Genomic DNA, 12,533 nt, shown 5'->3' on the forward strand with positions numbered 1-12,533 from the left:
GCATTCTCTGAAAGGAAACTATATAAGACAGATGGAACACCAAAAGCAGCAAGAGAGTAGGGTAAGAAGACACTTAAAGCAATCAGTATGTACTAGTAATTTTAGGGGCAGTAATAAGATTCCTGCTGGCTCAGACAAACTGGGGATGTTAAAAATGTACATAATCTGAGACTCAGTAACTTCATTTTAGCAAACCTACTGGAGGTCCAGCAGAAGGAAGAGGAGAACCCAGCAAAACCAGCAGCCCTGAGTAATATAACTATTTACTGTGCCAAAAGAGAAGCTCTCAGTCGTGGTCAGCCTACCCATTCAGCTCGGGGCAGCTGCATGAGAAAGCTTCATTCACAACTTGCCTGATTTCCTTGCTTTTGCTAATTCAGAAGGGAAAACTTGGCCTCAGATCACCCCTTCACTGAATCCTGCAGCTGGGCTGTGTTCCTGCCTGCCACCCACTGAGCTCAGCAGATGCTCCACGGAGCCGCTGCAAAACACTGAGTCAATACAGGGCAGCCCATCAATTATACACCTGTTGTCAATCAGAAGCCAAGGCTTATGTCAGCCTGCTGCAGATATTCTCCCCTTCCACCTCGGTGACCTTTTCAATCACACTTTAGGAGGGAGACTGCTCCCATTAAGTGCTACTTGATCCTCTGCTAATGCAGCAGTTATGAAAGGACCACAGTGCCTGTCAATAGGATAAACACCTTTGAAGTGGGAGGAGGCTGCAGAGAAAGGACATTTACCTGCTCCCCCATCTGTTTCCTCAGGGCTTTTCCTTCCATCTGCCCAACACCAAGGCTACAGCATTGCATTTAGACAGGAAAAGCTGAGGCTGGCTGTAGCACTAACCTCTGTCTGCATCTGTTGTCTCTGAGCCCAGCTGCTGGCTCCTAGGATTGCACACAAAAAAAAGAGATATTGAGAGAGCATAAGACTAAGTGTTCCAATCCAAGGCAACAACTCAGTATTTACACCTGGCATTTATCCTAAGCGTAACACTGTCCCTTTCAAGACTTGGTCATATGATGTCATTTAACATTGGTAATGATAGTTCCTACAGCAACCATATACTGTCCATGCACATTTGAAAGCCCAGCTAACTTCCAGGTTTATCACAGTCAGTGACAACAGAAGCACTGGAAGCAATGATGGAAACCCCTCTACAGGTTCTAAATCACCTGGGAGACGTGGCTGAGTTGGCTTTCCCTCAGCTTGTCCTGCATGTGCAGGAAAGGGAAATGATACTGCTTTGGGAGATCAGACTGCTAACAAAACACGAAGGGAGAGATGTTATCTTAGCCCTCAGGAGAAGCTTCCTGGTGTTGACTGCTATCTAGGTGGTGATAACTGGGTATAATTTATTCAGGCAGAAATCCCTCCTTCCATTCTAACAATGTTTTGTTTGCTCTGTACTGAATGACAAGCCCAATGTCCTGGAAATGACAATCCCCCAACACATGTGCAGAGTTCCTCATACCGTGTAATGACAACAAGGCTTCAGCTCCAATAAATACCCTGCCTTATTGGTGAGAGTCCATCATACTTCACATGTCTCACTTTTCCCAGCTGCCATCATTTGAAATCTATAAATAGGGCCAACTGGGAAAGAAACAGAGGATCTGTACTGCCATGCAGCAGAAACCTGCTGGGCTGAGACAGACCTTTGGAGGGAGCTAGCTGTAGGAAAACACCACTAGGAAATCAAGGGTCTGGGCCTGCAAGGCTGGGGCAGTCTGGAGATGACTGATCAGTCCAGAGCCCTCTCCACAGCAGGCGGACATTTCTCCATCTCTCCTACCTTATCTGAACTCCAGCACTTCAGCAAGTTCTTACATCATACACTTGCCCCCCAGAACCTTCACCAACTTCACATCTCACCTTCGGATCCCTTCTAATAGCTTTACATCCTTAAGTTGTGACACCCAAGCATCCATGGTTTGCAAGTCCCAGCAGTGCAGCTCACTCATGTTCACAGGTGTTCAAGCCGTGACGTAGCATTGCCACTACACCAGGCCCTTTTGTCCTCTCTCCCAGGCAAAAAAAAAAAACAGAGGCTCCATGGCTCCTTAACAGTTATGGAATAACCTGCTCTCCAATCTGTCAACATTATCCCCTCCCGTCCTGCTGAGACTGGCACAAGGAATTGTCCTGTTCAGTGGGACCTGGAAAGGTGAAACATACTATAAGAAATAACATCTATGGCAGCAAACAAGGCAAACCCAAAAGGTGTAGAGGAAGCAGCACCCCTGAGAGATGAGGAATGCTGGGGGAGGAGCAGCATAGAGCCCTCATGACACAGATCCAGAACCATTTAAAACAATTTCTTGGGCCCTTTTTAAAAGTCTATTTTTAAGACAACCTACACACACAAGGAGAGCGATGCCTGCCACGGTGGTGTCTTATTACCTCCAAAATTAGCAACAACAATATTAATCTAGACAGGATGGACTATTTTCTAACAAAAGCGTCACTGGGCTCATGGGGAGCAAGTCTAACCTGAAAAAGTCACGTCCAAGGAAATCCCACACCACTGGCAATCCCTCACAGATAGGAAGGAGTCCCCCAGAAGAGCAGCGGGAGGTCCAGCAGTTTGGGTTAACTTCAGCACAGCTGGGCTGACAGGCAGTGACATAATGTGACTGTAGTATGGCCCTACCATTGATCATATTGAGGTAGCCCTGTTCAGTTGATAACAAATGGCTGTCTGTACAGTTTATGTCAGGTATATTGTCCAGCCCCAAGAGAGTCAACAGCTCCTCCCTGTTTAATATCATCTGCAAACTTACTTAACATTAATTCAACTTCTGCATGCACAATATCTATGACAATACTGATCTGGCCCCAGAATGGAGCCCTGCAGAGTCCCACTAGTGCCTGTCTGCTAGCTTCACATAACCCCATTTACCTACAACCCTCTGAGCCCAACTTATCAATCAACTATTCAGAATGTATTAATCTAGCTGCATGCTGGACATTTTGCCTGAAAGGATATCATGAGAAACAACCTCAAAAGCTTTGCTGAAACAAGAAATATTACCACTATTGGCTTCCATTAGACAAGGAGGTAGGTAATCTTGTTGTAAAAGGAAATTGAGTTAGTTAAACTCAGGATAAAGACAGAATACACAGAAAAGAGTGCCAGCTGCAGTACTTCACTTCTATCCCCTGCCAAGAGGGAACTTGCAGGGAAGCCTGCACAATGTATAGAACACCCAGACAGCAGAGGATCACAGGATGCTACAGTTGCTCCATCCTGTGTGCTCTATCATACAGCCTGATTTTGTTCATTTCCCTCTTTCCCCAATGTCACACACAACAGTGGGAGGATAGCAAGAAGGTTGTCACTGACTGCTCACAAGTACCTCTACACACAAATGCTTTCCCACCCAGGGGCAGAGGCAGCCTATGAAATGGTTAAAAACAACCAAGGAGGAGAAGCATGAGTCCAAACTCAGGACACAAGCCATACTAAGGTTGTTCCCCCCTTGCTGTGCCAAAGAAACTGCTGCTGATGCTACAGGGTTCCTCACTGTCACACTTCAAGGTGCAAACACTTGCTCTGCAGCTGTAAGCCACGAGACCAATACCAAATTCCAAGCTCCACATTTATCCTTTCACAGCTGTTTCAGGAATGGCTGCTCTCTGCCCCATGCCCACCCCATGGGAGGCCATGCCCAACTGAGGGACCTTCACAATGCCAGCCTGTCTGTGCATGACTGAAGGACATGTACTGACACCGTATCTCCTGGGCTATCAGAGTCCTGCATGCTGGGAAAGCCACATCTTCTGACAACCCCTACGCACAGACCAGCTGCTCCTGCCTGTGATTGACAATATTTGTTCATTAGCAGATGCTCAGAAGTCCAAGAGGTTTCCACATATGGTTTTAAGGTCATCAGGACTTTCACATTGAGATCTCAGAGCACATTCACAAGAAGTTCTTATGACCCTCACAAGGATTTCTTCAGTCATCCTCACAGAAACATGGGACAGCATGTCCCTCCTACTGACACTCTGGTGGTCACTGGGATGAAGTCAGAAGTCTTCCCCAGGTCGACCTGTCGTCTTTGACCCAGCTCCTTCACTTAGTCTGGTCAAAACCAGTTTCTTTGGCTACCTTTCCCTTATGTATACCCAGCTGTATTGTCTTAACTATAGACCCAGCTGTATTGTAACTATAGCAATGTCGACATGTCCCACAGGTCCTTTTCTTCTGACATTCCCCAAAGCCTAGAATACTTAATCTTCATGAAAGGCCCCTATTTACCTTATTCCTACTTTCATCTGGTAGGCCTCTATAGTCCTTACTCATTAAAGCACAACAAGGCTGGAACTCAGAAGATAACTAAGCCCACTGTCTGAGCTACATGGGACAGACACTAAGGAAAAACCCAGCAAGGAAAGGAGCAGAAAATGATCTCCTGGATGTGCTGTGTGGTCCCCCCCCCATTGCTACAAAGAAAGCATCCTCCCCTACACCACAGAACACAAGTCAATGCACACACACGAAAACAACCTTCAGAAAGAGGGACTGGAAACTTCCAAGCTCATCAGGTATTTGGCAGACTTGTCTCTGAGGTACTCACCTGAAAGACTGAAACCTGCATCCAGCGTTGGAGCTGCTTGGGTCATTTATTTACTCACTCCAGGAGGACTGCTCAGCATCTTGTCACTAGGTGAAGCTGTGTCCTGTAAGCACACATCCAGCTTATTCCAGTCCCACAAGAAGCACTGGTATATATAGTTATACTGCAGAAAAAAAACAAAGAAGGATAGATTACTGTGACAATAAAAACGTCAGAGCAGATAAAAATACCTCCTTACCAGTTGTGCTGGGCAAGTTGGCAACATAAGAGCCCTGTGGTCATGATAAAAACTCAGCAATTTCACAACATTGGTAGCATCCCACAGCCAGGGCTGAGGTCGTGCTCAGAAGTAAGAGCAGCAAGTTGCAGCACAGCAGTGCTTCCGCTTGGCAGCACTGGAGTAGGAGGAAGGAATTAGAAGTCCCTTGTGCACCTGATTGCCAGGATGATTCATCTGGAACATTTCCTTGGGTCAATCCAGCTGGAGCAGGCCGTGACCCTCTAATGGACTCCAGCTGAGTGTGTGGGGAACACAGCGTGCTGGGCCAGCACCTTATGCATGGCAGAGCTGGGGGAGAAAACACTCTTACATCAGGAATTCCCACACCTGGGTGCACTGCAGAACTGACAACCTCCACAACTGTACAAACCTTCAAACAGTCTCAGCTTGCTCATAGCAGCAAATCTCCTCTCAGCTGCGTACCACATCACACCAGAGGGGCATCCCCTGATTTACACATGCTTCCAGTTGAATGTATCTCACCACAGCCTCCTGATTTCCATTTTCAAACAGCAAACCCCAGAGACCCACACAGCCCCAGAGGGACCCAGAGATCCACTCAGCCCAGGGGGCCCCATCTCCCCCAGCAGCAGGCCGCAAAGCCAGGCCCACTGAACGCTCCCTCTGAAGACAAGGCCGCAGCTGTGGGAAGCACAGCGTTGCCCTCAGCGCAGCCGTAGGCCTGAGGCTTCTAACACAGAACCAGAGAGTGCTAAATGTGACTTATAACGGTAAAGCAGCCCAACCCAATCCGTTACTGCAGTGCTGTGACAGCGCTTTACCCTCAATACAGAAAGCGGGCACGCAGACCCACAGCTACACGTCATATCTAAACACCGAACCCCACGACCCCCCACCTCACACTGAGGTGCAGCACAGGCGCGGCCCATCTTATTAGAGCACGGTAGGCCTCTCTGCTTTCCGATTGGCCGAGCGCTCTGCCCGTCACGCTGCAACCAATGGGCGCAGGGCTGGGGTGGGGCTTGCAGGGGCGCCGGCGTCAAGCGGCAGGTAAGGCCCAGAGCGGCGGCGGGGGGCGGCCTGGGCGGAGGGGGGGGGGGGCGGTGTTACACGGCTCCTTCAGCGGGACGCTGGGCCTCATAGATGGGCGGGCTGCAGCCTGGATGAACGGAGAGGAGGAATACCGGGAAGACGGCCTGGGGCTGTGCTGTAAGGAGCGGAGCGTTGGGGGTGGGGGGTGGATCGGATGTGATGCTCGTAATCTCTGTGTAAACCTGACGGGATGTCGGCCCGGCTGCTGTGGAGCGTTGGAATAAGGTGAAGAGGGGAGAGGTGTGGATTTAAGGGGGTGTAAATGGCTGTGAGAACCGGAGGAGCTGGGGCGAGGTGTGGGATCGAGGTGTGGTAACGGGGGTCTGTTGGAGCCTGAGTGTGTAAAGAGAGCTCAAGTCTGACAGAGCTTCAGTGTGCAAAGAGCTCGAGTCTGACAGAGCCCTGTTGTGCAGAGAGCTCACATCTGTCAGCCTCAGTGTGCAAAGAGATCACATCTGTCAGAGCACCAGTGTGTAGAGAGCTCATATTTGTCAGAGCTTCAGTGTGCAAAGAGCTCATGTCTGACAGCCTCAGTGTGCAAAGAGAGCTCACATCTGTCAGAGCCTGTGTGTGCTAAGAAAGCTCACATCTGACAGAGCCTTGGTGTGCAAAGAGCTCACATCTGCCAGCCTCAGTGTGCAAAGAGAGCTCACATCTGACAGAGCCTCAGTGTGCAAAGAGATCACATCTGTCAGAGCACCAGTGTGTAAAGACAGCTCATATTTGTCAGAGCTTCAGTGTGCAAAGAACTCAAGTCTGTCAGAGCTTTGCTGTGCAGAGAGCTCACATCTGTCAGCCTCAGTGTGCAAAGAGAGCTTGCATCTGTCAGAGCACTGGTGTGCAAAGAGATCACATCTGCCAGAGCCTCAGTTTGCAGAGAGCTCATGTCTGTCAGAGCTTCAGTGTGCAAAGAGCTCACATCTGACAGAGCCTGAGTGTGTAAAGAGCTCACATCTGTCAGAGCACAGGTGTGCAAAGAGAGCTCATGTCTGTCAGAGCTTCAATGTGCAAAGAGCTCATGTCTGACAGCCTTGGTGTGCAAAGAGCTCACATCTGTCAGCCTCCGTGTGCAAAGAGAGCTCACATCTGCCAGAGTCTTGGTGTGTAAAGAGAGCTCGTCTGTCAGAGCACTGGTGTGCTAAGAAAGCTCACATCTGCCAGCTTCAGTGTGCAAAGAGCTCACATCTGTCAGAGCACCAGTGTGTAGAGTTCATATTTGTCAGAGCTTCAGTGTGCAAAGAGCTCGCATCTGTCAGAGCCTTGGTGTGCAAAGAGCTCACATCTGTCAGCTTCAGTGTGCAAAGAGAGCTTGCATCTGTCAGAGCTTCAGTGTGCAAAGAGCTCACATCTGGCAGAGCTTCAGTGTGCAAAGAGAGCTCCCGTTGCTTTGGATTTGTGCAAAAACAGCTCTCTGCAGTGACTTCATCCACACTTCTGTAGCAAAATCAGCATCACAACACCTACTTCAGAGCACTGTGATGCTGAGTGTGGCACCAGGAGTGATGTGTGGCTTCAGGGCTCAGTGAACAGTGTTTAGTTGGGGTGAATGTCTCCATGCCCCAAGCTCTTTGGATGGGGACATTTTGGGGTCTGTGAGTTGGGTTTCCAAGAGTTTCAGGTTGGCACCTCGATACAGGGAGAAACTTCCATTTCTTGGGGGAAATAACGTTAAGTTATTTAATTAAGAAGGTTCCTTTATGGGAATTTCTGTTTCCTCAGGCTTCCACAATGTTTGTCCAATGCACCTGGAAGTGTGCAAGCTCCATGCTGCTGATTGCACTGCTGAGCTGCGTCCTTTCTCCTCCAGCACAGGCTGGCAAGGTGAGTGAACAACTTCAGACACACTGAGTGTGGTACAACGGGCACAGAAATGGCAGAGAAGCAACTGTTTTTCAACAGAAATATGAAAAAGGAAAAAGAGCTGCAGCAGGTCAGTGCACACATGTGTATCTGTAACATGAAGGGCTGTGAATGTATGTGATGGAGGCCTCAAGTCTGTGCTTTGCAATACATCTGAGGAGAACCTGATCTCTGGAGAGAAGAAATAAGAGAAATAAGAGATGTGATGTGAAGTCATCTCTCTCTTTGGGAATGTTCTGCTGCCACAGCCTTATGTGTGAGGGCAGCAGAGCTGTACCCGTGTGTTTTAACTCACTAATGCTGTCTCCTTGTGCTTCTGCAGAGCTCAGAGGACATCCGCTGCAAATGCATTTGTCCCCCATACCGGAACATCAGCGGGCACATTTACAACAAGAATGTATCACAGAAGGACTGGTGAGTTGCCTGTTGAAGCCTGAGGGGTTGATCTGTGGAAGTCAGCACTCTGGGAGTGGTTTGCTGCCTGTGAATGTGCAGAGCAAGCTGTTTCTATAGGGGTTGCTCAGCCCAGGTGAGGGGTGTTATGCCCTTCAGTCCCCTTCACCTGGACTTTATCCCTGCAAAAGGTGCCTCAGTCTGTTCCAGGCTTGCTGTGGTGGCAACTCCAGTCAGCATTATCAGCCCAATAGGAAAGCTGGGTTAAATCACCACAGCATCCTTCCACAGAGCACTGGTTTCTCTTTGTCCTGTCACTGATTTTGGTTTCTTTGCATTGCAGCAACTGCCTGCATGTTGTGGAGCCCATGCCAGTGCCTGGGAATGATGTGGAGGCGTATTGTCTGCTGTGTGAGTGCAAGTATGAGGAGCGCAGCACCACCACCATCAAGGTAACTGTGTGTCAGCTCCCTGTGGCACTGTGCCATCCCAGGCACAGCCTGACAGGGTAGGTTCCTGGAGCACAGCCCTGAAAGGGAAGACAAAGCTAACATAGCTAGCACACAGTGGTGGTACCAGGGCACTGTGCTGGAGTCTGGAGCACTCCTGGCACTGAGGAGGAGGCACCAAGGGAGCCCTGTCTCCTTGCTGAGATCCTGCCACAGTATCTCATGCTGGGGACTCAGCCTGTTGGTCTCCTGTCACATGCAGCACAAGTCTTCAACTGATGCTGCAGAGGCGAGCAAGTTGGAATGAGGGAAGAGATCAGACATCTGAGATATCTGTGAAGGGAGCTTCCTAATTTCTGTGGTACTTCTTATATCTACTCACAATCCCTTTCTGTTGTGCTGTGCTTAACTACAGGTCATTATCATCGTTTATTTGTCTGTGGTGGGGGCACTGCTGCTCTATATGGCTTTCCTTGTGCTGGTGGACCCTCTGATCCGAAAACCAGATGCTTACACACAGCCCCTGCACAATGAGGAGGAGAATGAGGTGAGGCTTTGCAGATAAGAGGCTGCTGTTGTGGTGGGGACAGAGCATTGAGGACAGGAGAGAATGGCTGACAGGGGAGTAGTGTGACCTCATGCTCGCTCCCTCTGTGTTTGGGTTGAGCGTGCCTTGCTTTGACCTTGTCCACTGTTTCTTTCCATTACAGGACTCTCGCTCCTTGGCTGCAGCCCCAACCCCATCGGGGGCCAGAGCCAACACTGTGCTGGAGAGGGTGGAGGGAGCCCAGCAGCGCTGGAAGCGCCAGGTGCAGGAGCAGAGGAAGACAGTTTTTGACCGCCACAAGATGCTGAGCTAGAGGAGCAGTGATGCAGCACCAAGACCCTGGGTAGCTCAGCAGGTAGAGACAGACAGCAAGTCATCCTTCTGCACAGCCATGGTGTTGGCCTGAAAGCTCTAACCCTCTTTGATTTATCCTCTTGTAGAGAGGGGCAAGCCAAAATGCTTGTCCCTTGTTTTTGTCCCCTTGCCCTGTTGTACATCTCAGCCCATAGGCTGAGACCTGCACTGACTGCTGGCCCCTGGCCGCATGTAAACAGCCATAGACAGCTCTGCCACCCCACTGCGTGGGTCACTGGGGGCTGCAGCTCCAGGGTGCTGTGCCACTGGCATGATGCCACAGGCACTGCTTGCTGGGGCTGACGTCTCCATCAGCCCCGTGTTAGAAAGTCTTGGTGTGGAGTTCAGTGGGATAAAAATAATGGGATCATTTTTTGTGGGATAAATTATATGGTGCTGCTCCAGGATGAAGAAGCCGCCTCCATCTCCAGTTTGCACTGATGTTAATTGGGAATTCCAAAGCATGACACACATGCGCTGCATGTGGGATCCCTGCTGCTGGTCAGCTGCTGCTTGCATTTCCTCTGGTGTAACCTGTGTGGGTTCCATGTTATTCAGTAGAGTTTCTCCAGATTTACAACAGCATAACAGAGACTGCAGTTTGTTTCTGTGCAGGAGAACGCTGAATTAGCTTAACAAGTAAAAGAACAGGTACGCTGATTTACATTTCTATCTCTGTTTACCTCCTTCAGCAGCAGATAAAAATACACTGGGGAGAAAGCTTTTAGTCTGTAACCCTGTTTGTAACCGTTGACATTCACACGGTGCATGAAAGGCATTGTGTCCAAGAGAAGTGGGGCAGTGGCTTTGCTGGAGCACACCTTATCTCTAAGTTAGAGATAGGGGTTTGAAGGCTGAGCTATTCGGTGGATAAAGATCTTTCTTTTGTTGGAGCTGGAACTGGATGATCTTTAAGGTCTCTTCTAACCCAAGTCATTCTGTGGTCTGGGGCTCACAGCCCTAAGAAGGTCACCTTTGTGCTCCTTAAAGTTCCTGAGACCTCTGACTGTGCTTTGGCTGGTGGAAGAAAACAAGGTGATTCTACAACGTGCATCCCACTTACAACATCAGGAAGGTGCTGGAGTTTATCATGTAGCATCTCTGTATTAAATGCAGACAAAGAACTCCTGCGTGCGTGACTTTTTGCAGGGTGAGGCCATGTCCCTACAGCACTGAGTGGCAGGTGGTTGCCTAAAGGCCTGGAGCTGAGCTGCGGTTACAGCTCTCAGGTGCTGTGCAGGCCAGGAAGGCTGGTGGCACTGATTTGCATTTGCATCCTGATTTCCAAGAGAGTTGAGCTTAAAACACAGACAACAGCAGAACTGCTCAGCCTGCAGGTAGTGACAGACTGCACTGGGCTGACTCACAGAAAGGCTGAGTAGATCAGAACTCTTATGTTGGTTAAAAACTGAAGCAATTGGTGTTAAAAGCCTAACTGGGAGAGGCACGAGTTTCTGCCATGCGTCAATGCCTGCCCAGCTGATCCTGCCACACAAATCCAAACAGGAGGTTTTTAGGGACCTTGTGCCTGCAGACACCCCGTTATCCTTCAGCACCTCGCTGTCCTCAAATCTACCTAGATATCTCCCTGCTGGGTCTGAGCACAAGAGCTGCTCCGGGTGCCCTGCAAGGACTGAGCCGGTGCTGTGGGTCCATCTGGTGGCCGCTGCCCCTCCCAGCAGCACAGAAGTCAGTGCTACCAGCAGCTCCTGCCTGCAATGACCAGACTCCTGGCTTCCAATATAGGGTGCTGCTCAGAGTACTTGCAGGATACTGCTTTCTGCAGCATCCTCCAGACACTCTGCCCCAAGCCTATAGCACTGCATGGGGTTATTGTGGCCAAAGTGCAGGAACCGGCACCAAATTATGAGTGGTCTTGGATGGGAGTGAACTTCCAGGTTTGATTCCCATAGAAGAACTGTCATCAGCAGTCCCACTTCAGAGGGAACCACTGGTCTCCTGTGGTCACATTACTGACTTGTATTTGGTCTTTCTGATGGAGACCACAGCTGCTTCCTTTTTGGAAAGCTGAGCTGAACTCATCACTGAAAAACAAGCAGGTGGGCTAAGAGCTGGGAGTGATTTAGCAGCTCAGTAGCAAATGTTACCAACTCTCCATTAAAAATAGGCGACTCATATACGGTAAGGAAGCTCAGTTCCTACCAAAGTAGGCTTTTATTAGAGGCAGACTTAAAGCATAAGTCTTTAATAAGGTTGGATACAAAGCGAAGACTAATACAGTTATATGAGTCTCAATGGAGCTGCTTCCCAGATGCTGACAAATCAGACAACTTCTTCTTTGGCTCAGAGATTGTATCAAGTAGTAAAACTGCTTCCACATGTTCATTATGCAGGATTGCTTTTGTGTTTATTAATGCACATACTGTGCAGACCAGAGACCCTGACCTGCTTAAAACGTGGGTCTCCTCTCACTTTTAAGTGTCTGTCTTCAGCAGCGTGTCCTCTGATGTGGAGAGAGAGCAAAGACTCAATTTTCTACTCTATGAAATGAGTAATAACTCAGATTCTTAAATCACTTCCAAACATTTTGTAATCCTTAGATTTAGGACATACAATATTCCAACTTAGCCAGAGAAGGTCATAATTTGGTGCTTTGGGTATGGCTATCAGGTGGTTTCTGCCTTTCCCAGCAGCATTTGGAGCCCACAGGATGTATCCAGAAGCAGTGATGGATGAAGCCATCTCTGGTATCTTGGCTACCTCTCCAGCTGGTGTGGAAAATCATTCATTTAAGTGGAGCTACACTGATTTTTGTTTACTTGAAATCCTGTCTGGTCTGATATGCATCAGTGTAGTGAAAGTTATTATTCCTCAAACATGGCCTGTTGCCTGCTTTTAGTTCCTCACAAAACTCACTTGTTCTTGGTGTTTGTTTCACTCATGACAAAATTGGCCTCATTCACTCAAGGCCAAAGATGAGATTAGGAGGACTGACATGTGCTAATGGCAGCTTGGTAGTTTGTCTGAGGTATTTTATCAAACCTGTTGGA

General features: G+C 49.0%; 2 protein-coding genes across 4 annotated transcripts in view; one reads left to right on the forward strand and one right to left on the reverse strand.

Moving 5' to 3' along the window:
- The window catches only part of IGFN1 (immunoglobulin like and fibronectin type III domain containing 1), a 40,189-nt gene extending 35,440 nt beyond the window's left edge, over positions 1 to 4,749 (reverse strand). The window contains exon 1 of the mRNA XM_032449268.1: positions 4,587 to 4,749. The gene's annotated coding sequence lies outside the window, so the exon portion shown is untranslated. The remainder of the gene's footprint in view (positions 1 to 4,586) is intronic.
- Positions 4,750 to 5,801: 1,052 nt separating this feature from the next.
- Positions 5,802 to 10,646, forward strand: TMEM9 (transmembrane protein 9). 3 transcript variants are annotated; one of them, XM_015884872.1, is made up of 6 exons: positions 5,802 to 5,877; positions 7,639 to 7,740; positions 8,102 to 8,193; positions 8,516 to 8,624; positions 9,037 to 9,168; positions 9,332 to 10,646. In XM_015884872.1, exons 2-6 carry the CDS (start codon positions 7,648 to 7,650, stop codon positions 9,479 to 9,481), a joined length of 576 nt encoding a protein of 191 aa, XP_015740358.1. In that variant the 5' UTR covers positions 5,802 to 5,877; positions 7,639 to 7,647; the 3' UTR covers positions 9,482 to 10,646. The 3 variants fall into 3 exon arrangements, with proteins under 3 accessions (XP_015740358.1, XP_015740357.1, XP_015740359.1); XM_015884871.2 differs by lacking the exon at positions 5,802 to 5,877 and adding an exon at positions 5,907 to 6,036; XM_015884873.2 differs by lacking the exon at positions 5,802 to 5,877 and adding an exon at positions 6,034 to 6,144.
- Positions 10,647 to 12,533: the final 1,887 nt, after the last annotated feature.

Source organism: Coturnix japonica, chromosome 26 (assembly GCF_001577835.2).
Source record: "Coturnix japonica isolate 7356 chromosome 26, Coturnix japonica 2.1, whole genome shotgun sequence".
Classification (NCBI taxonomy): Eukaryota; Metazoa; Chordata; class Aves; order Galliformes; family Phasianidae; genus Coturnix; species Coturnix japonica.

Coding starts and splice junctions, on each gene's coding strand:
- TMEM9 (XM_015884872.1), top strand. CDS start 7,648: ATGTTTGTCCAATGCACCTGGAAGTGTGCAAGCTCCATGCTGCTGATT. Junction 8,194..8,515: donor AATGTATCACAGAAGGACTG/GTGAGTTGCCTG, acceptor TTTGCATTGCAG/CAACTGCCTGCATGTTGTGG. Junction 9,169..9,331: donor ACAATGAGGAGGAGAATGAG/GTGAGGCTTTGC, acceptor TTTCCATTACAG/GACTCTCGCTCCTTGGCTGC.